Here is a 21145-nt window from a genome sequence, read left to right as displayed (position 1 = left end):
CAGACTCTGCTAACCTAGAAATAGTACCTCGGGTTAAGAACTTTGCTTCATGATAAGAACAGAAATCGTGCGGCAGCAGCAGGAGGCTCCATTAGCTAAAGTGGTACCTAAGGCTAAGAACAGTTTCAGGTTAAGAACGGACCTCCAGAACGAATTAAGTTCTTAACCCGAGGTACCACTGTATTTGCAAATCTGCCTCTTGTTTTGCTACCCAGATCTTAAATTCATGACCTTTCACACACCCTTTCAAACGCTGGCATTTGGAGAGGATCCCTAACTTGGCAGAGAGGGGAGAGGGGTGGCTGAAGCACAGGACAAAACTGTATCAATGCAGGATGTGGCATTTCACATTGAAATACGGGACAATCCTGTATTATGGAGGACAGGTGACAACCCCGGAGTGAGCTGGATGCCCCAACTGCCCGACGGTGCATCAGGCAGCAGCATCCTATGTCCCCACCTCCTCCAGAAGTGGCCTCCTTGCCTCTCTGGTTGCCTCCACCCCCTGCCTGGAGCAGGGCTCCTTTCCTCCCTCCCTCCCCACCCCGGTTCCCGTGCACCCCCAAAAGCCGCTCTGCACCCACACGCTCCCTTGCCAAGAAGGCAGAAGCAGAGGCGCGTCGCGCAGCCCAGCGCGTGGGACAATACCCTGCTCCTTTCCCACGGGGAGGGGGCGGAAGTGCTGTCTCTCTAGGAAGCAGCGCTCTCTCTCCGTTTCCGGCCATCCCTGCCTCCTCCATCAATCATTTTTCTTCATTGAGGAGGAGTGGGAGGGGTTCTTGCATTCCTAGAGAGGCCACAGGCTGTCAGCTGGGGTGGGGTGGGTGTCCTTTCTTCTCACCCTTCCTCTACTCTGCCCCCCCACCACCATTTTTTTGGGGGGAAAGCTGGAAAGGTGAGTGGAAAGGGGCTGGTGGGGGGGTGAGGGAAGGGATACCTCTGTTCTAGAGGGAGACTTCCCTCCCCACCCCAAGGAAAAGGAGGGGGTGTAGGGGTTGGGGGGAAGAAGGGGGCTGGGCGCTTTCCCGCAATGCATAGGGTTGCAGGTTCAATCCCCGACCCCCCTCCCAGTGCAACATCTCTTGCTAAACTGGGGTGGGGTCTTCTTTGAAGCTGGGTAAGGCCCTTCACTGCCCAGGACCTTCATTCTGGCAAAATATGGGGTGGGCTGGTTGCAGGGCATGTTTGGGGTTTTTTTTATTTTCATCTGGTGACTCCGAAGCAACCGAAATTGCAATCTAGCAGCCTAACAGGATGGGTCCCTCTGGAATTTCCTGCACACAAACATGCATTGTAAGTCTGTGCTTGGCTATCCAGAGCTTAAATGCATGACCGGAAGAGGGTTGGGCTTGATGACCCTTGGTTGTCCCTTCCAAGTGTACAATTCCATGACCTTTTACTCACCCTACCAAACACAGGCATTTGGAGAGGATCCCTAATTTGAAGAGAGAGAGAGAGAGAGAGAAGACCTGAAATACAGGACAAAACTGTATCATCATAATACTACTACTACTACTAATAATAATGTTATTATTTATTCTCCAGCCATTTTATCAATACAGGATGTAGCATTTTACACTGAAATACATGACAATCCTGTATTTTACAGGACAGGTGGCAACCGTTCTGGGACCCCTGGAACATAGCTGTCAACGTTTCCCTTTTTTAAAGGGAAATTCCCTTATTCCGAGTAGGATTCCTCGCAAGAAAAGGGAAAAGTTGACAGCTATGCCCTGGAAGCGGGTGCTCTGCTAGACAGAGGAGTCATTAGAGGGATAGTTGGATACAGGGACGCAGGCCCAGAGGCCCTGCATAGATTTATTACTTATTTATTGCATGCATTTATTTAATAATAATAATAATTTTTTCATTTATACTCTGCTCTCCCCGGCTGGAGCTGGGCTCAGAGCGGCTAACATCATATAAATAATACAATATTTATATTGCAAAGTTCTTAACCCGAGGTACTATTTCTAGGTTAGCAGAGTCTGTAACCTGAAGCGTCTGTAACCCGAAGTGCCACTGTATGTGTGTGTGACAAATTCCAGAGGCGCCATCCTGCAATAGCTTGTAATGGATTGCTTTGAAGTCACTTCAGCATCAGATTAAAAACAACAACACGTTTCCCCACCGCATCGACCTGTCTTGCATTTTGCCAGAACAAAGGTGGCAGCCCTACTGTACTCTACATGGACCGGCAATGGCGTAGTGTGGTGTAGTATAGTGGTTAAGAGCGGTAGACTCGTAATCTGGTGAACCGGCTTCGCGTCTCCGCTCCTCCGTATGCAGCTGCTGGGTGACCTTGGGCCAGTCACACTTCTCTGAAGTCTCTCAGCCCCACTCACCTCACAGAGTGTTTGTTGTGGGGGAGGAAGGGAAAGGAGAATGTTAGCCGCTTTGAGACTCCTTAGGGTAGTGATAAAGCGGGATATCAAATCCAAACTCCTCCTCCTCCTCTTCTTCTTCATCATCTTCTTCTTCTTCTGTTATGCTTTCTTTCTCCAGGCTCCTCCATCCTCTGAGGAAATGAATGCATGCAAGGAAGTCATGCCGGAGAACTGTGGGAATGAGACCTCTCCGGGTAAGTATACCTGTGTCTTTATTTGTTATTGCTGTAGAGGCAGTCGATTTGTCCATTCTCCAGACGAATTCATGATTAGGCTGAACGGGACAAGGAAATAACCATATCTGTAGTAGTTGTGTTGCTTGCGGAATGCTTCTTCTGTGGGTTGAAATTGTCGTTGAAATTCTACTCAGTATTGATCCAGAGTAGATTCCAATGTAGATTCCAGAGTGGCTGGGGAAACTCAGCCAGATGGGCGGGGTATAAATAATAAATTTTTATTATTATTATAGTTAGCAGAGTAAAAACTTAAAACACGTTGCAGGATTCCCCAAAAATAGACCAGAGGCAATTATATTTCATCCAGCAGAGCTTTACTGCTACTAAAGGCAAATGAACATAATGGTCGCAAATCCAATACATTCAGGATTGACCCTGTCCATAAGAAATCCAGTAGCAGCCTACTTAACTTAAACTTACAATAACTTAGAATACGTCTAAACCTCAACACGAAGCATACTATGTACAGAACACCACACCAGATGGAAAAGAGATAGAACGAGAAAGTGTGAAACCCAGGCTCCTTCTGGCCTCTTATCATAGTCAGCATGACCTTGACAGAAAGAGATAAGAGAACCAGTTTGAACCACCTGTACTCAGCTTCTCTGAAGGAATAACCTTCTGCTTGCTTCTTTCACACAGAGAATCTTCCAGAAGCTTCTAGAACCCTCTTGAATTAGTTAGGATAGGAAAGGTCTCTACACATCAGATCAATACTTTCTGTACCAGGAAATGCAAACTGACAGAAATGTCTGAGGGCACCCCACGGTGACAGGATGAGTCCCAAGGAGGGTGTTCTGCAGCTCCACCCACCCTCGGGTGGGAGATAGTAAGCTTGGGTGAGAGGCAGATTACTGTTGGGGACGGCACATTTGTGTGATTGACGAGTGGCCATTCATTGCAATATATTATTTTACACAGTTTGGTCACTGAGCAGTTTCATTGTGTCCTGATGTTGTTGCAGTACTTCGTTAGTAGAGCGGAAGCAGTTTGGTGACTGAGGGAGAGTAATTGGAACAATTGGCTGGATCCGTGTGACAGAAGTGAGAGTTAGAATGGAATGAGTGATACTGTATGATTTGCCAGATGTAAGATGGAATTTGGCTGTGATGTGCATGTGATCATTGGGTACGTGTTGTGTATTGTGAGTCAGGATGTGTGTTTGGAAGAGAGAAGAGATCCCTCAATCTTAAAATGTTTGGAAATGTGCTGCAATGTTTTTGCTTTGGGGGGGGGTTTACTCTGTTATATGACATTATAATATAATAATACGTTTTGGAGTTATTTAGTAGTAGTAGTAGTAGTAATAGGGACGCGGGTCCCTATTACTGAATTGGGACGCGGGTGGCGCTGTGGTCTAAACCACAGAGCCTAGGACTTGCCGATCAGAAGGTCGGTGGTTCGAATCCCCGTGACGTAGTGAGCTCCCATTGCTCGGTCCCTGCTCCTTCCAACCTAGCAGTTCGAAAGCATGTCAAAGTGCAAGTAGGTAAATAGGTACCGCTCCGGTGGGAAGGTAAACGGCGTTTCCGTGCGCTGCTCTGGTTCGCCAGAAGCGGCTTAGTCATGCTGGCCACATGACCTGGAAGCTGTACGCCGGCTCCCTCGGCCAGTAAAGCGAGATGAGCGCTGCAACCCCACAGTCAGCCACGACTGGACCTAATGGTCAGGGGTCCCTTTACCTTTAGTAGTAATAGTAGTTGTTATTATTATTAATTGAATTTATATACCGTTTTATACCCGGGGGTCTCAGGGTGGTTCACAGAATAAAATCAATATATAAAACCACAAAATACATAATAAAGATAAAAGCAACAACCTAATAGCCCCCCCCAAAAAAACCCACATTTTAAAAGGGCATAGGATGTAAATCAGATCAACCAAAGGCCTGGTTAAAAATAAACATTTTTGCCTGGTGCCTAAAGGTGTATAATGAAGGCACCAGGCGAACTTCTGTATGGAGAGCATTCCACAGATGGGGAGCCACTGCAGAGAAGGCCCCGTTCTCGTGTTGCTGCCCTACGGACCTCTCGAGGAGGAGGCACACGAAGGAGGGCCTCAGAAGATGATCTCAGGGTCCCGGTAGGTTTATATGAAAAGAGGCAGTCCTTGAGGTATTGCGGTCCAGAGATTGTATTTGTTGCTTTGTAAACCACACAGACTTTCTTAGTTTTATGTGACACACACACACACACACACGTATATGAAATAAATACCAAAAGAACAGCCAACGGATTCTTATTGCTCTTCTTACCTTGATTCCCTCTTTATTCTAGCAGGTGATGGACAGGAGAATTGTAGAGAACCACATCAAGTGCCACCAGAAGCATCTGTGCGTGAATTGGAAGACAAGACCTTCAATCCTCAAGATGAATCAAGGAGGCAGGAAGAAAGCCATACAGAGAAATGGAGAGAGAAATCCATTGTGTGTCACGCTGATGACCTTCATGAAACCCCAGTACAATATAAACACCACAAGGGGAAAAAGAGGTATGAGTGCCCTTTTTGTGGGAAAGCTTTCATTTTTAAGTCTCTCCTTGCTGTCCACTGCAGAACGCACACCGGAGAGAAGCCGTATAAATGTTCAGAGTGCGGAAAGAGCTTCCGCCAGAGCAGAAACCTTACTTCCCATCAACGGATCCACACAGGGGAGAAGCCATACAAGTGCTTGGAATGTGGAAAGAGCTTTAGTTGGAATTCAAATCTTACTTCACACCAGCGGATCCACACAGGGGAGAAGCCATACAAGTGCTTGGAATGTGGAAAGAACTTCTGTGATAGCACACTGCTTACTAGACATCAGATAATCCACACAGGGGAGAAGCCATTTACATGCTTGGAATGTGGGAAGAGCTTCCGTCAGAGCAGGAACCTTACTTTACATCAGAGAATACACACAGGGGAGAGGCCATACAAGTGCTTGGACTGTGGGAAGAACTTCCATCGGAGAACACACCTTACTTCCCACCAACGAATCCATACAGGGGAGAAGCCATTTAAATGCTTGGAATGTGGAATGAGCTTCAGCTGGAATTCAAATTTTACTTCACATTACAGGATCCACACAGGAGAGAAACCACATAAGTGTGTGGAGTGTGGGAAATGCTTCTGTACCACCACACAACTTGCATCACATCATAAGACTCACACCGGAGAGAAACCTTTTAAGTGTTCAGAGTGTGGAAAGAGCTTCTCAGATAGCACTCTCCTTACTAGACATCAGATAATCCACACAGGGGAGAAACCATTTAAATGCTTAGAATGTGGAAAGTGCTACAGTCAGAGGTCAAGTCTTACTTCGCATCGGAGAATACACAGAGATGCCATAAGACAGAAGCCATACAAATGTTTGGAGTGTGGGAAGTGCTTCAGTAACAGCACACAGCTTATTTTACATCAGAGAAGCCACACAGGAGAGAAACCTTACAAATGCTTGGAGTGTGGAAAGAGCTTCAGTGATGGCACACTTCTTAACAGGCATCAAATAATTCACAAAGAGGAGAAACCATATAAATGTTCAGACTGTGGTAAGAGCTTCCGTCAGAGCCGAAACCTCACTTTACATCAGAGAATCCACACAGGGGAGAAACCATATAAGTGTTTGGATTGCGGGAAGAGCTTCCATCAGAGAACACACCTTACTTCCCATCAGCGAATCCACACAGGAGCAAAACCATTTAAATGTTTGGAATGTGGAAAGAGCTTCAGTTGGAATTCAAGTCTTACGTCTCATCACAGAATCCATACAGGAGAGAAACCGTACAAGTGCTCAGAGTGCGAGAAAAGCTTCTGTACAACCTCACAACTTGCATCGCATCGGAAAACCCACACAGGAGAAAAACATTACAAGTGTTTGGAGTGTGGAAAGAGCTTTTGTGACAGCACACTCCTTACGAGACATCAGATCACCCACACAGGGGAGAAGCCATTTAAATGCTCAGAATGTGGAAAGAGTTACAGTCAGGTTTCAAGTCTCTCTTCTCACCGGAAAGTCCACAGAGATGCTACAGTGCAGAAACCGTACAAATGCTTGGAGTGTGGAAAGAGTTTCAGCAATAGCACGCAACTTATTTTACACCAGAGAATCCACACGGAAGAGAAACCTTAGGAATGGTTTGTAGTAACACACCAGAGGATTTGCATGCGAGAGAAACTTTCTAAATGCCAGGAGTGTGGAAATTGCTCCAGAAGTAGTTGTGAGCTTAAAACCATATCAAAAGATTCACACTGCCTAGAAACAATAAGCGTGTTTGGAATAGCGAGTTTCTAGTGGAATAACTCGGATACATTCGTACCTTGGTTTTTGAACAGCTTAGTTCTTGAACGTTTTGGCTCCCAAACGCCGCAAACCCAGAAGTGACTGCTCCGGTTTGCGAACTATTTTTGAAAACCGAACATCCGATGGGGCTTCCGGTGCTTCCGATTGGCTGCAGGAGCTTCCAGCAGCCAATCAGAAGCTGCGCTTTGGTTTCCAAACGCTTTGGAAGTTGAAGGGACTTCTGGAACGGATTCCGTTCGACTTCCAAGGTACGACTTCAAAGAATTCAGACAGGTGCTAGGTAGTAATTCCTGGGAGCGCAAGGTTTTTGTAACTACCATCTGGAAAGGGAAAAAAATTGGAGAGGAGGAAGTGAACATGTCTGGTCTTTTGGCAAAGTAGATGGGAGAGGCCCCCTCTCCTAAATCTCGATGGAATGGCTGCAGTTGGTGTTTCAGCAGAGAAGACTTGCAGTACCATCTCCCTCCCTCTCCTGTAGCCTGATGGTGCTTTTTCCTGTCTAGCAACCCTCCCACTAAAGAAGGTGTGAATAGGACCCCCCCCCCATAGATTTTCACTTTCTTTTGCTGAGTAACAGTGTGCTTCCATGTTTCTTTTGTAGATCCCTTTCATCCCCTCCGAAGCTGCCATTCTCGCCGGCCCTACCATTGACAGGCAGGCCATGGGTTATTTTTGGGTGGACAGCAAACAGATGTTTTTGGTCGGGGGGTGGGCAACCCTTTTCTGCCAGAGGGTTGCCCTCCTTGTGAGGGCCACATGCCAGTTGGAGGTGGCGTCAGAAGCAAATGTGGGTAGAACAATTAATATAGATGTTAGCTTCTGGATGACCCCCTAGGGCTGGGAGATATCGCTAAACATTGCGATATACTGATACATCACTATGTATGAAATAAGAATGGAGATGTTTAGAGGTATTTGCTGGCTTCCCGGTTTTATCCACACTGTGATTTTTGCATAGCAAACACACACACACACACACACACACACACACACACACACACCCCTTCTCAGTAGCGGCGCCCGCGCTGTGGAACGCCCTCCCATCAGATGTCAAGGAAATAAACAACTATCTGACTTTTAGAAGACACCTGAAGGCAGCCCTGTTTAGGGAAGTTTTTAACGTTTTATCTCTTTATGATTATGGTTATTATTAATATTTTGTTGGGAGCTGCCCAGAGTGGCTGGGGAAACCCAGCCAAATGGGTGGGGTATAAATAAATAAATAAATAAATCATCATCATCATCATCACACACACTTCATGATTCGCAATATATTGCCATATCAGAAATCATGAAACTGATATCATAACATGGACATCAAACCCGTTTTGGATGATATATCGCCCAGTCCTAACACACTTAATGATTCACATTATATTGCCAGATCAGAAATCATGAAGCCGGTATCATTATATGGACATCAATCCGGTTTTGGAAGATATATAGCCCAGCTCTAGCGACCTCTGATCAATGCTTTTCTGAAGGCTGCATTACTGCCGGTCGAGAAGCAGGAGGTGCAAATAAAGAGGGATGCTCAGTAGTGTGAACTGGGATAGTGACTGCCATGGAGTACTGGTTTACATGGTTGCCACAATGGACTAAATCATGCTTAAATGGCCAGTCATAGATATGCTGACTTTGTACTAAGCAGTGGTGTACTTGGGCTCTCAAATTTAAGTGGCACCCTGTCCAGCGCTAAAATCCAGTGTCTTCCCCCACTTCTTGCAATGCATTCTACATCATTGTTGCAGCGCCCTTCCATAAAACCACCTTTGTACTAAGCCACACTGAGGCATTTACTTACAGGAAAGTGAGTATGCAATTGCAGCCAAGCTAGGTGTGTGATTGGGACCCATAGAGGTATTAAGAGGATTTCTAGATTTATGCTGTAATTGTCTTCGTGTTTGCATTGTTGTCTGTGTTGACCAGTGTTTGCTTAAATAAAACTGAATTCATTGCCTCCGAGTATTGGCAAGATCCTCTGCTGTTGTCCTTTTATTGCATTCAATGTTCGGTTCTTGCAAAAACTATGTCACAAATATCACAAGGGACGAGGATGGCATCTGTCATTGCAGACGAGAGTCTTAATGGCTCTCTCACTCTCTGCCTTCCAGGAATCTTTCCTCAAACCATAACCTACAAAACTGGAAGTAGACTGAAGCAGGGCAGGAACTTGGGAGTGTGCCATCCATTCCCTGAGAGATGATTATTGGCTGTGAGAGTATGTGATTGCTTTTAGTTTTACATAATTTTTCTGTTTTAATTGTAGTGTTTTAGCACTGAAGTGTTTGCCTACCTGGGCTCCTTTGGGAGGGAAGTTAGAAAGGTAATCCTATTATATATATGCTGAAAGCTGCCCAGAGTGGCTGGGGAAACCCATTCAGATGGGTGGAGATACAAATAATAAATTATTACCTTGGAAGCCAAACGCCTTGCAAGTCGAAGGTTTTGGCTCCCGAACGATCGGTTCCGTTTTTTTAATGGTTTTTTTTGGAAGCCCAACGTCCGATGTGGCTTCCAATTGGCTGCAGGAGCTTCCTGCAGCCAATTGGAAGCCACACTTTGGTTTCCAAACGTTTTGGAAGTGGAAAGGACTTCCGGAACAGATTCCATTTGACTTCCAAGGTACAACAACATTATTATTATTCCTCGTCATCCCTGCAAGGATGAAGACGGCAGGTCAGGATTGGATCATTCATAATAATGCAACCTGGGGATTTGCGCGCTGTAGTGATCAGGTGGGATTGCTATGAGAAATTATAAAAAATATGGAGCAAGCCATTTGTGTCAGCAATTAAAGCATTGCGTTGACTGGGTCTGAGCCATTTTGATATGATTTCTGATCAATTCACGCCTCTGCATCTATGTCCCATTTCTCTTGCTTGACAAGTCACGTACACAGACCAGTTGCCAGTTGTTCATCAGGCATCCTGGGTCATAAAGATAGTAGGTTTCTTTGATGTAGCTATTGCTAGTTTTGTTAATCTTAAGGGCAGGAAGAGAGTTCACAAGGAGATGGTAAATACTCTTTCCTTGCCTGTTTATGACCTCTGGGGTTTTGCTAAATGCGTTCCTCCTTTTTAGTCCTGTTTTATTTACCCCAGAATGTATGCATGCTTAAATTAGCTTTTTGTAGTTTTAACTTTAGCTCTGTCCCCACGTGGGGTTTTTTAAATGCTCAGAGGAAATCTGATTGGTTCTTACGAACACTGTGTAAAAAGTTCTTTGTGAATAAAACGACCTGGGCCAAGGGGTGGGGAGAGAATTATTATTGGCACTCCTCCCAGTCTTGCTGGTCAAGCCTCGTGTGTATTTTATTAATCAGGGTCCAATCCTTCCTTTGCTTTGGGAACGCTACAGTGCGCGCGCGCACACACACACACACACACATGCACAGAGTGGAACGGCTGGAATGATGTGTATTTTATTAGCACAGGCATTTTGAAACAAGGCGATTGGAAGCAGCAACAGAAAACACAGAAAGGTATCGGCACCTTACACAGATAACAATTCCAAACATAAATGCTCACTCTATGCACAGCTACTAACCTCCCCACCAGTCTCCAGCCCAGAACTCCAAACATGAATGAGAAGACAATTTACACTCTCAAGACCTAGTAAATACAGGGGGAACTATGCCTCATTGCTAGGGAATCTATTTGTGCTCATCAAGTGCTCTACTATCAGTGCTCATGGGTGGGCGGTCCAGGAGCCACAGAAGACAGGACAGCATCCATCTTCTTTTCAATCCGTTGCAGCGCCTCCAACATCTCGTCCTTCCATTTTCCTGTCTCGTTCTTTAACGCCTCTGTCTCGTTCTTCAGCTTCTCAATTTCTCCGCCTGTTTTTATTATTATAAAAAACGAGAATAGAAAGACATTTTATTGCTAAAGGCTACCAAGGTGGGAGGTATTGCAATGAGGAACTGTGTTGTGAGGAATGCAGTCAGTTTTCCCCTTGTGGGACTTAAGAGAGATCTGTCCCACCCAAGTTACAACTCGGTGGCGCATAGGAGTTTAAGGCTGCATACACACCCCACAGCTTTAAATGTAAGGTATGCACACAGATTTAATTCCAGGCCGTGGTGAGTCTGCTGCAGTAATGTAGGACGCTAGGAAAAACGGGAAATACGCTAATATTGAATGAATTTTGAAATAGATTTCCTTACGTGCTGCAGATCAGCCTGATGGTATATCCGCACTGTATTTTCTGAACCCAGTTTGTTTCAACAAACTTTTCCTGCTGGATAGAAAGTTCTTTCTGCCTTAAATACACATTTTGCATTGTTTTGGGGGTAGGGATTGCTCTGTTTTTTTAAAAAAAATTCTTGAGCAGTTATAATGCTAAGTTGCAAATCAGCTTGAGATGTGCCATTCTTTTATTTTATTTACAGACCGCTATCTCCTAAAGATATCAAAGAAGTTTACGGAAAAAATACATAAAACCGTAAGCTAAAAACATGTGTTTAAAAGACATTGATCAACCGTTCCTGCAGCTGTTTAAAAGTTGGAAAAGAAGGTGCCCGCTGGATCTCTGTTGGCAGAATTTTGCACAAAACTGGACCAGTTACACTAAATAATAATTTATTTATGCCCCAGTCACTCTGCGCAGAATATTAAAAACACGATAAAACATGAAACATTAAAAACTTCCCTAAACAGGGCTGCCTTCAGATGTCTTCTAAAAGTCAGAGTCACTTATCTCCTTGACATCTGATGGGAGGGCGTTCCACAGGGTGGGTGCCACTACCCAGAAGGCCCTCTGCCTGGTTCCCTGTAGCCTCACTTCTCAGAGTGAGGGTACTGCCAGAAGGCCCTCGGAGCTGGACCTCAGTGTCCAGGCTGGACGATGGGGGTGGAGACACTCCTTCTTAACCTGAAGCACCACTTTAGCTAATCGGGCCTCCCACTGCCGCCGCCACATGATTTCTGTTCTCATCCTGAAGCAAAGTGTATCTGAAGAAGTGTGCATGCACACGAAAGCTCATACCAAGAACTAACTTAGTTGGTCTTTAAGGTGCTACTGGAAGGGGAAAATTTTTTTTTGTTTTGTCCTGAAGCAAAGTTATTAACTATTTCTGGGTTAGTGGAGTCTATAACCTGAAGCATCTGTAACCTGAAGCATCCGTAACCTGAGGTACCACTGTATGCGGTATCCGCCATGTCACTTGTTCCATGTCTCTGATACACAAAATATGAGTATGCTCAGCTGCCGAAGCCTGGCAAGGCGAAACAAGGTATTATTCTGGGAATCCTTGTCACGTTTAAGTTCTTTTGTTTGTACATATGTGGAACACAAAAGCTTCCATTGCCTTCGGCAAGCCCAAATGGCTCTGTGGTTTAGGCCACAGCACCACCCACAACGGTTTGAATGGGAAAACTTAGTTCAGTAACTTGACTTACTCATTGAGGAACAGGTAGGGCATTGCTGGCTGATATACCACTGCTTCACATGCCTCTCTGTGGCAGGTGCTGATCTGCTACTTGCAGTTGTCGTGAGAAGACCACCACTGCTACGAGCTGCTTCCGGAAGTCCTTGAGGAGGGCACCCCAAAACAGATTCATCTGCATCTTCCACCTCCTCCTTTATCTCTTTGAACTCAATCTGCTCTTCTGGAAGGGAAGGGGCTTGCTGGCGGTGGAAGGTAGGAGAAGGAGTTCCTTGAGGTTCCTCTTCAGAAGACGGGGTCATTGGTTCATCCTGCTCCCATCCTTCATTCTCTTCTCTGCATCTGGTCACCCTCCTTGCAACTTCAACTACAGAAACAAACGGAGGTGGCGTTAATTAAAAACTACAACTAATCCAGAATGTGGCAGCTAGACTGGAGACTGGGAGCGGCTGCAGAGACCATATAACACTGGTCTTGAAAGACCTACACTGGCTTCCAGTATGTTTCCAAGCACAATGCAAAGTGTTGGTGCTGATCTTTAAAGCCCTAAACGGCCTCGGTCCAGTATACCTGAAGGAGCGTCTCCACCCCCATCGTTCTGCCCGGACACTGAGGTCCAGTGCCGAGGGCCTTCTGGCGGTTCTCTCCCTGCAGGAAGTGAGGTTACAGGGAACCAGGCAGAGGGCCTTCTCGATAGCGGCGTCCGCCCTGTGGAACGCCCTCCCACCAGATGTCAAAGAGAACAACAACTACCAGACTTTTAGAAGACATCTGAAGGCAGCCCTGTTTAGGGAAGCTTTTAATGTTTAATAGGTTATTGTATTTTAGTGTTCTGTTGGAAGCCGCCCAGAGTGGTTGGGGAAACCCAGCCAGATGGGCGGGGTATAAATAATAAATTATTATTATTATAAAAATCGTATCTAAGACACAGCATATAAAAATGTAGAAAGAGCTTGCTGGACCACGCCAATGGCCCATCTAGTCTAGCTTCCTAGTCTCACAGTGGCCAACCAGATGCATGTGGGAAGCTTGCAAGCAGGATTCGAACACAAAAGCCCTTTACTCTCCTGCAGTTCCCAGAAACTAGGATTCAGAAGCATTGCTTCAACTGTGGAGGCAGAGCACACCAGTTATGGCTAGTAGCCATTGATAACCCTCTCCTCCATGAATTTGGCTAATCTGCCTTTAAAGCCATCTAGCGTTGGTGGCCATTCCTGCCTCTTATGGCTGTGAGTTCCATAGTTTAACTATGTACTGCACAACAGACTTTCTTTTATCTGTCCTGAACGTTCCAATGTTCTGCTTCTTTGAACGTGCACTACTTCAGTCATGATATACACATTATTATAATCTTTATATTATTTATAATTCATATGACGTGTAAGCTTCACCAAATGTTTTGTTATGTGAACAGCAGGAGAAAATCTAATTTTATTGGAAAATAGAACAGCATGGGGCAGTTACAGATTTTCTTTTGTAAAAGTAAAGGTAAAGGGACCCCTGACCATTAGGTCCAGTCGTGGCCGACTCTGGGGTTTTGGCGCTCATCTCGCTTTATTGGCCGAGGGAGCCGGCGTACAGCTTCCGGGTCATGTGGCCAGCATGACTAAGCCGCTTCTGGCGAACCAGAGCAGCGCACGGAAACGCCATTTACCTTCCCGCTGGAGTGGTACCTATTTATCTACTTGCACTTTGACATGCTTTCGAACTGCTAGGTGGGCAGGAGCAGGGATCGAGCAACGGGAGCTCACCCCTTTGCAGGCACCTGAACCGCTGACCTTCTGATCGGCAAGTCCTAGGCTCTGTGGTTTAACCCACAGTGCAAAAACAAACAAATTTTTATTGGTTTTTAAACAAATACAATAACCATTAAACACTTATCCAGCAGTATATCTAATGGTATTTGTTTCATCCATTGTCTCTAGACATGCACTTACAGATTCAACATTCAGACATATTACTTATTGTAACCTCTCCACTGAGAATACTGAGTGGTTGGTAGCAGGAAGTCTTGATTTTGGTCATTAACATGGTTAAAGAAAGGGGTCCACGTTTATTCGAAGGTGTCGCTATTTGTTTTGCCTTTAACTGCTTGTACCACTGTTCTTATAATAAAACCTTAATGGATTTTAGAAAACAGAAATAAAAGAACACAAAATATTGGAAAAGCAAAAGCTGTTAAAATGACAAAAGATCAGTATTTTTTCCTCCCTCTCTCCTAACACTAGAATTTGTGGGCATTTCTGAGGCAGCAGACTCTTCCGATGGCCTTAAGTTACAAAATACCTAGTCTTAAAGGATGCTTTCCTTTTAAAAACGCACACATAAAAACTCCTCACTACTGTCTTATCAGTCAAGGGGCTGCTTTCTGACCACTGTCCAGATCAAAGCTGGAATATTTTGTATGAAAATGCAGTCTATGAAACATTTTAAATATACAGAAATATATAGAAACCTTTTCTGTTCTTTTTGTGAGTTTGAATTTGTATGAATTTAAGTGTTAATATATTATTGTATTTACGTAGAGGAAGTGTATAATGCTTTATATCTCTTTGTCCCTTTTCTTTCTTCTCTTTCCTTTTTTCTGCTTTTGTACTAAATGTTGTTATGTATATATGTTTTTAATCTAAACCAATAAAGATTATTAAAATAAAAAACATTTTTTTAAAAAAAAATATGTAAATAAATAAATGGCTCAGCTCCCGAGTACCTAAAGGAGCAACTCCGCCAGTATCGACCACCTTGGGCCCTACGACCGGCAAGGGAGGCCCAGTTGGCAGTGCCCCTTCCAGCTGCTGCCCGGCTGCTGCTGGCTTGTGGCAGGGCCTTATCGGTGGTGGCTCCCCATTTGTGGAATTGCTCTCGTTGTCGGTCTCTGATGCATCCACCACTGAAACGGAGAGAGAAACCGACGTGAGTGGCAGAGGGGGAAGCGGAAGGGACTGTCCAATCAGTACAGAGCAGGGGTGGCTAACCTCAAAGCTTTTGGGGAGAGGGGGAGAGACTGTGCCCCCCGCCTGTGGTGAGTACCTCATGTTGAGTGCCCGCACCCTTTCCCCCACCCCAGAAAAAAGCACTACATGGAAAGCCACCAGGTTGCCGGAGGCGGGTCTATTTTGAAGAGCCAATTCATAAAAAGTGCCTTGCAGCAGCCTCCCCTAGCTTTATGCACTCAGCCCAGCAAAGTCAAGATACTGGAATGAAGCCTCCACCTTGCAGCCCATAATTTAGGCAGCTGCTGTGGTGCAAGCAAGTGAATGCCTGGGGTTGCCCTACTCTTCCCTCAGTCTGAGGCAGCAGTGGCTATAGGGAGTAGGGTGGTGAGGGGCAGGGAAGTAGTATTTTTGGCAGGTCCTACTTATTTATAGTAATAATAATAATACTTTATACCCCACAAGGTAAAAAGCAGAGACATCACCTTGCCGACAGAGGTAAAAACCAGAGACATCACCTTGCCAACAAAAGTCCGTAGCTATGGTTTTCCCAGTAGTGAAGTATGGAACTGAGAGCTGGACCATAAAGAAGGCTGATTGCCGAAGAATTTACACTTTTGAATTATGGTGCTGGAGGAGACTCTTGAGAGTCCCATGGACTGCAAGAAGATCAAACGTATCCATTCTTAAGGAAATCAGCCCTGAGTGCTCACTGGAAGGACAGATCGTGAAGCTGAGGCTCCAATACTTTGGCCACCTCATGAGAAGAGAAGTCTCCCTGGAAAAGACCCTGATGTTGGGAAAGATGGAGGGCCCAAGGAGAAGGGGACGGCAGAGGACGAGATGGTTGGACAGTGTTCTCGAAGCTACAAACATGAGTTTGACCAAACTGCGGGAGGCAGTGGAGGACAGGAGTGCCTGGTGTGTTCTGGTCCAGGTGGTCGCAAAGAGTCGGACACGGCTGAACGACTAAACAACAGCAACTTGTCAAAAAAAGGGTGAGAAAATCTGCACTTTCTACACAACCCTTAAGATTCAGGAGACCTGTCCCCCGCTAATTTGCACCTGCAGGGCTGGGACCTGCCTGCCTCTCCTTAGAGAAAGCAATCCAAAAAGCTGAGGCCATCACTGAGAAAGCCCTTTTATAACCACAACCAATTGAATCTCCAAAGCCATTTTTTTAGCTGGTACTTCCCATGGCTTGTTTTCAGAAAGGAGGACTCATATAGGAGCTGAACTTGAATCTTGCAGCTCTGAACTCAGAACCTGATCAACAGGATCCTACCGGGAATTCCAAAAGTGCGAAATCTATTGTCATTTGTCATTATTTATTTATATCCCACCTCCCCCCCCCCGATGTGATTCAAAGCAGCTTGATGGGACTCAATCTTGTTGGCACAGGACTTTGCCTTAATTTTAAAATTATTAACACCTTACATTGTGTGTTTTTTACCAATTTAATATAATTATTTTATATTTCTCAATTAAAAAATTTGCATTGTTTTTAATTCTTTATTTAATAGTATACTATTAAATAGTATCTAATGTTTGTATCAAACTTTATATCATTTATCACTGGATGTTAAGCTTTGTTATCTACATCCTGCTGGACAGCAGTCTAGTTCAAAGCTCTGCTTTACATAGATTAATTATTTTTTATTTTTTTTAAAAGATACTGGAGTGATAAATCTGAAAAAAATCAGAAGACCCTGCAAATCAGAAGGTTTCTTTTAAAACATACCGGGCTTTCTGTGCTCCCTGAAAGGTGGTTTCCCAGCTGCAATCCAAATCGAAGTCACTTCCTTGTAGAAGGGAGGAGGGTTCTTGACTCTGACCTGTCCACAGGCCGCCTCCATGCCCTGACTGAAAAAGTTGATCTTCAGGCGCTTCCACTTGTCGCGGAGCTGGCAGCTGGATCTGGAGAATCCCAGAGAGAGCATTTCATCCTGCAGGGCTTTCCAGTGCTTCTCGTCCACAGCCGTGCTGCTGCTCATAAAGGCCTTGATGCCGGGGCTACGGGCGATTATAGAGAGCATCTTTTGGGTTTCGTCTCCGGTCCATCTAGGACGACAACATGCAAGAGTCAAAGAAGTGCATTGGCACTATAAATCAAGATGACTTCTCTCTCCCTCTAGCAAAACGACCGTATTTTTCGCTCTATAAGATGCACTTTCCCCCTCCTAAAAAGTAAGGGGAAATGTGTGTGCGTCTTATGGAGCGAATGCAGGCGGGAGGCTCTGCTCAGCGCTCCCTTTAAAGAGCCGCGTGGAGCATGCGTGCGGCTCTTGGGGGCTTTTCCGGGAGGTGGGGGAAGGGACTGATGGGCTGCCCTTCTCAACCCTCGGGGAAAAGCCCCCAAGAGCCACACACACACTCTGCGTGCTCTTTAAAGGGAGCACGGCTCTTCGGGGAGCCTTCCTCCCGCTGCCCTGAAGAGGCTTTGCGCGGCTATCCCAGAGGCTTCTGGGATTCAGAATGGTTTTTTTCTTGTTTCCCTCCTCCAAAAACTAGGTGCGTCTTATGGTCTGGTGCGTCTTATAGAGCGAAAAATACGGTAGTTGGGTTTGGGGAGTTCGTCTGGTTAACGTAAGAACATAAGAAGAGCCTGCTGGACAGGCCAATGGCCCACCTGGCTCAGCATTTTGGTTTCCCAGTGGTCATCCAAATAGCTTTGGGAATCCCATAGGTAGCATTTGACATAACAACACTCTGTCCTCCTGTGGTTTCCAGAAACTGTGATTCAGAGGCAGAGTTGAGTCACCATGCCTAGCAGCCATTAAGAGCCTTCTCTTTCATGAATTTGTCTAATCCTCTTCTGTTCCACAGGTTATGTGCTGTGTGAAGAGTACTTTATCTACCCTTTGTCTTCCAACATAATGCTTTTGCTTTCCCCTCAGAAACCAACACAGTATATGCTATATAAATGATAACTGTAACGTTGTCATCTTCTTCTTCTTCTTCTCCTCCTCCTCCTCCTCCTCCTCATCAACAACAACTTTTAGAGGACATCTGAAGTCAGCCCTCTATCAGGAATGTTTGACATTTTATTATTATTATTTTGCTGGCCAGATGTGTGGGGTAGTTGTTGTTGTTGTTGACCTATATCCCTCCTCACTAAATAGGGCTGGGAGAGACCCTACTTCAAATAATACTAATACTAATATGCCCACCCTGTGGAACGCCCTCCCATCAGATGCCAAGGAAATAAACAACTATCTAACTTTTAGAAGACATCTGAAGGCAGCCCTGTTTAGGGAAGTTTTTAATGTTTGATGTTTTATCGTGTTTTTAATATTCTGTTGGGAGCCACCCAGAGTGGCTGGGGAAACCCATAATGAATGATGATGATGATGATGATTGTTATTAATATGTATTGTTTATATCCTGCCCATCTGGCTGGGTTGCCCCAGCCGTAATAAACACAATAAAACACTAAACATTAAAAAAAACTCCCTGTACAGGGCTGCCTTCATATGCCTTCTAAAAGTTGTGTAGTCCTTTATCTCCTTGACATCCGATGGGAGGGCATCCCACACAGGGTGGCACCCATTCTCAAACTTTGGAGAGCTACAGCCAGTCAGTGTTGAGCAGGGATGGCTAACCTATTTCCCTCCCACTGAGGTTGGACTACAGTTCTCCTCAGTCTCACCTGCCATGGCCAATAAGTTCCATAATACTTGGAGTCGCAGTCCAACAGCTGGAGGGCCACATATCTGGCCCCCACCCTGGTGTGCGCAGTACCAAGATCAACCAACAGTTATGAGAGCGACCTGTGTTAAAAATGCATTTGTTCATCCCAAGACTTGCATAGCGTAGGGTATGAAGGGGGTGAATGGGTGTTTGTGAGAGCGCTGGGCTAATATTGACGTTCCTTCATTGTGAAATTACCTTTGAGATACAGCGGTACCTCAGGTTACATACGCTTCAGGTTACAGACTCCGCTAACCCAGAAATAGTGCTTCAGGTTAAGAACTTGTTGGACTCGGGGTTGGACTCGATGGCCCTTGTGGTCTCTTCCAACTCTATGATTCTATGATTCTATGAACTTTGCTTCAGGATGAGAACAGAAATTGTGCGGCGGTGGTGTGGCAGCAGCAGGAGGCCCCATTAGCTGAAGTGGTGCTTCAGGTTAAGAACAGTTTCAGGTTAAGAACGGACCTCCGGAATGAATTAAGTACTTAACCCGAGGTACCACTGTACTTCATGCAAAGCAGTTCCTAAATGGAATTGCAGAGGAGGGTCATGCAGACAATAGGATCCCACATGCAGAAACACAGGCGGATTTGTGCACGCACTGCAAAGGGGGACATTCATTTTTTTTAGTCTTGGGTGTATTTATTAAATATGGAGGGGATTTTTTTTGCCTATGCTTCCTCGATTATTATTGTTTCGTAAACCCCACCCCCTGTCCAACAATGAGCAGCTTTATCTGAGAGGTGAAAATGCTCAAGTACATCCTAACCCCAAAATTTCTGTAAGAGCCTTTCGGAAACAGATTCCTTGCGCGTCCCTAGAAGAAAGTGGGTTGCCTTGACCCAAAGCTCTTTCCACACTCCAGACACATTTTCCCCTTCCCCTTGGCTGTGTTCCTGTATAGATATCAACCAGTTGTACTTGCAAATCACCTTTTCCAGCAGGCAGGGCACTCTTCCCCTTCTTCCGGGTTTTGCGGTGTTTGGTCTTGCGAGCGGCCTGCGATTCCAGAGAAGTTGCCACACACATGAGCAGAACTCTCGTTGCTTCTGGTTCCCTCCCGCTTCTTCGTTTCATCTTGATCCCAGTCGTCCTCTTCTGTGTGTGGACAGCTAGCGCAGTCCTCGTACACCGGATGGGCTTGGCATTCGTTGTCCGTCTCCCAAACATCCCCTCCTGAAAGAGAGAGGAGGCAAACGTGTCTGCTGCGATTATCTATTTATCTACCGCTTCCTATAGGGCATATCAAAGCAACGTCACAATGTAAACATTGGTTTAACAATGTATGGAAGTACATAGGTTAAACTTTTGAAAATTCAATAAAAATTTACAACAACAACAACAACAACAAACCAGTTTGTTATTCCATGAAAGACCAAAAAAAGAGAGTAGGAAATGTAAGAAGAGAACAGTGGGAATTCCAGAATAATTGCAGGCTACCACTTCTACTGATGTGTTTGATGCTTTTATTCTTGTTACCACAGAACTGTCTTTTTAGATTGCATTCCGCCGGATGGCATTTTACACGAAAGTGGAGCCTGCAAACATTTAAGCAAAATGCATAAATAAATATGGCTTGGGACTGGCGTACCTAAAGGAGCGACTCTGCTGGTATCAACCACCTCGGGTCCCACGATCTGCAGGGGAAGCCTGGTGGCTGGTGCCTCTTTGGGCTGCTGCTTAGTGGTCGCTGGCCTGTCGCAGGGCCTTACTGGAGGTAGCTCCCCATTTGTGGAATTGCTTTCATTGTCCGTCTCGCACACATCAACCACTGAAATTGAGAGAGAAACCGAAATGAGTGGAAACACGGTTGGAGGCCTTAAGGCTTTCTGAATACTGCTTTCTGGAAACTGGGGAAAGTGCTCTTGTTGAGCTAAAGCTTCCCCATACCTGGTATAGATAGATCTTCGCATGGAGCAGGTGATGGTTTTCTACATCTCCTTTGCTATCTTTTTTTTAATAAATGATATTTATTCAAAGTTTCATGAATACATAAGTATGAAAAAAGAAAAAAAAGAAAAATACAGCAAAAAAATAAAATAAAAAGAAAAAACCAAAAAAGAAGAAAAATACAAATCTCAAATTACATCTTTTCATTTGCTTATTTCTTGAACCTCCTCACACCTCCCTTTTTGTATTCTAATTTAATTCATTATTCCAGCAAATTCTTCCCATATTTCTCAATTTTAATTTAAATAATTTATCTTAACAATCTATCTTATTTATTA

General features: G+C 45.0%; 3 protein-coding genes across 10 annotated transcripts in view; 2 read left to right on the top strand and 1 right to left on the bottom strand.

The window, feature by feature from the left end:
• LOC310756805 (vomeronasal type-2 receptor 26-like) overlaps window positions 1–18758 on the top strand; it is a 112667-nt gene extending 93909 nt beyond the window's left edge. Inside the window, exon 5 of the mRNA XM_083601599.1 lies at window positions 18749–18758. The gene's annotated coding sequence lies outside the window, so the exon portion shown is untranslated. The remainder of the gene's footprint in view (window positions 1–18748) is intronic.
• LOC310756685 (uncharacterized protein) lies at window positions 693–14010 on the top strand. Of its 8 annotated transcripts, none has more exons than XM_083601255.1 (4): window positions 730–895; window positions 2506–2581; window positions 4900–5048; window positions 5177–8877. In XM_083601255.1, exons 2-4 carry the CDS (start codon window positions 2531–2533, stop codon window positions 6729–6731), a joined length of 1755 nt encoding a protein of 584 aa, XP_083457381.1. In that variant the 5' UTR covers window positions 730–895; window positions 2506–2530; the 3' UTR covers window positions 6732–8877. The 8 variants fall into 8 exon arrangements, 7 of the variants coding, with proteins under 7 accessions (XP_083457378.1, XP_083457381.1, XP_083457379.1 ...); XM_083601253.1 differs by having other exon boundaries at window positions 4900–5081; XM_083601254.1 differs by lacking the exon at window positions 730–895 and adding an exon at window positions 920–1293 and having other exon boundaries at window positions 4900–5081.
• LOC310756445 (uncharacterized protein) overlaps window positions 10311–21145 on the bottom strand; it is a 37494-nt gene continuing 26659 nt past the window's right edge. The window contains exons 12-17 of the mRNA XM_083600543.1: window positions 20509–20688; window positions 19850–20093; window positions 16966–17285; window positions 15002–15181; window positions 12305–12658; window positions 10311–10743 (exon numbers count right to left, since the gene is read on the bottom strand). Coding sequence (XP_083456669.1) covers window positions 10586–10743; window positions 12305–12658; window positions 15002–15181; window positions 16966–17285; window positions 19850–20093; window positions 20509–20688 — 1436 coding nt within the window. The 3' untranslated portion in view covers window positions 10311–10585. The remainder of the gene's footprint in view (window positions 10744–12304; window positions 12659–15001; window positions 15182–16965; window positions 17286–19849; window positions 20094–20508; window positions 20689–21145) is intronic.

This window comes from Podarcis filfolensis (assembly GCF_964270895.1).
Source record: "Podarcis filfolensis genome assembly, chromosome: 2".
Taxonomy (NCBI): Eukaryota; Metazoa; Chordata; class Lepidosauria; order Squamata; family Lacertidae; genus Podarcis; species Podarcis filfolensis.
This window is presented reverse-complemented; position numbering and strand designations above follow the sequence as displayed.

Coding starts and splice junctions, on each gene's coding strand:
- LOC310756685 (XM_083601249.1), top strand. CDS start 1,255: ATGGGTCCCTCTGGAATTTCCTGCACACAAACATGCATT. Junction 1,294..2,505: donor CCTGCACACAAACATGCATT/GTAAGTCTGTGC, acceptor TTCTTTCTCCAG/GCTCCTCCATCCTCTGAGGA. Junction 2,582..4,899: donor TGGGAATGAGACCTCTCCGG/GTAAGTATACCT, acceptor TCTTTATTCTAG/CAGGTGATGGACAGGAGAAT.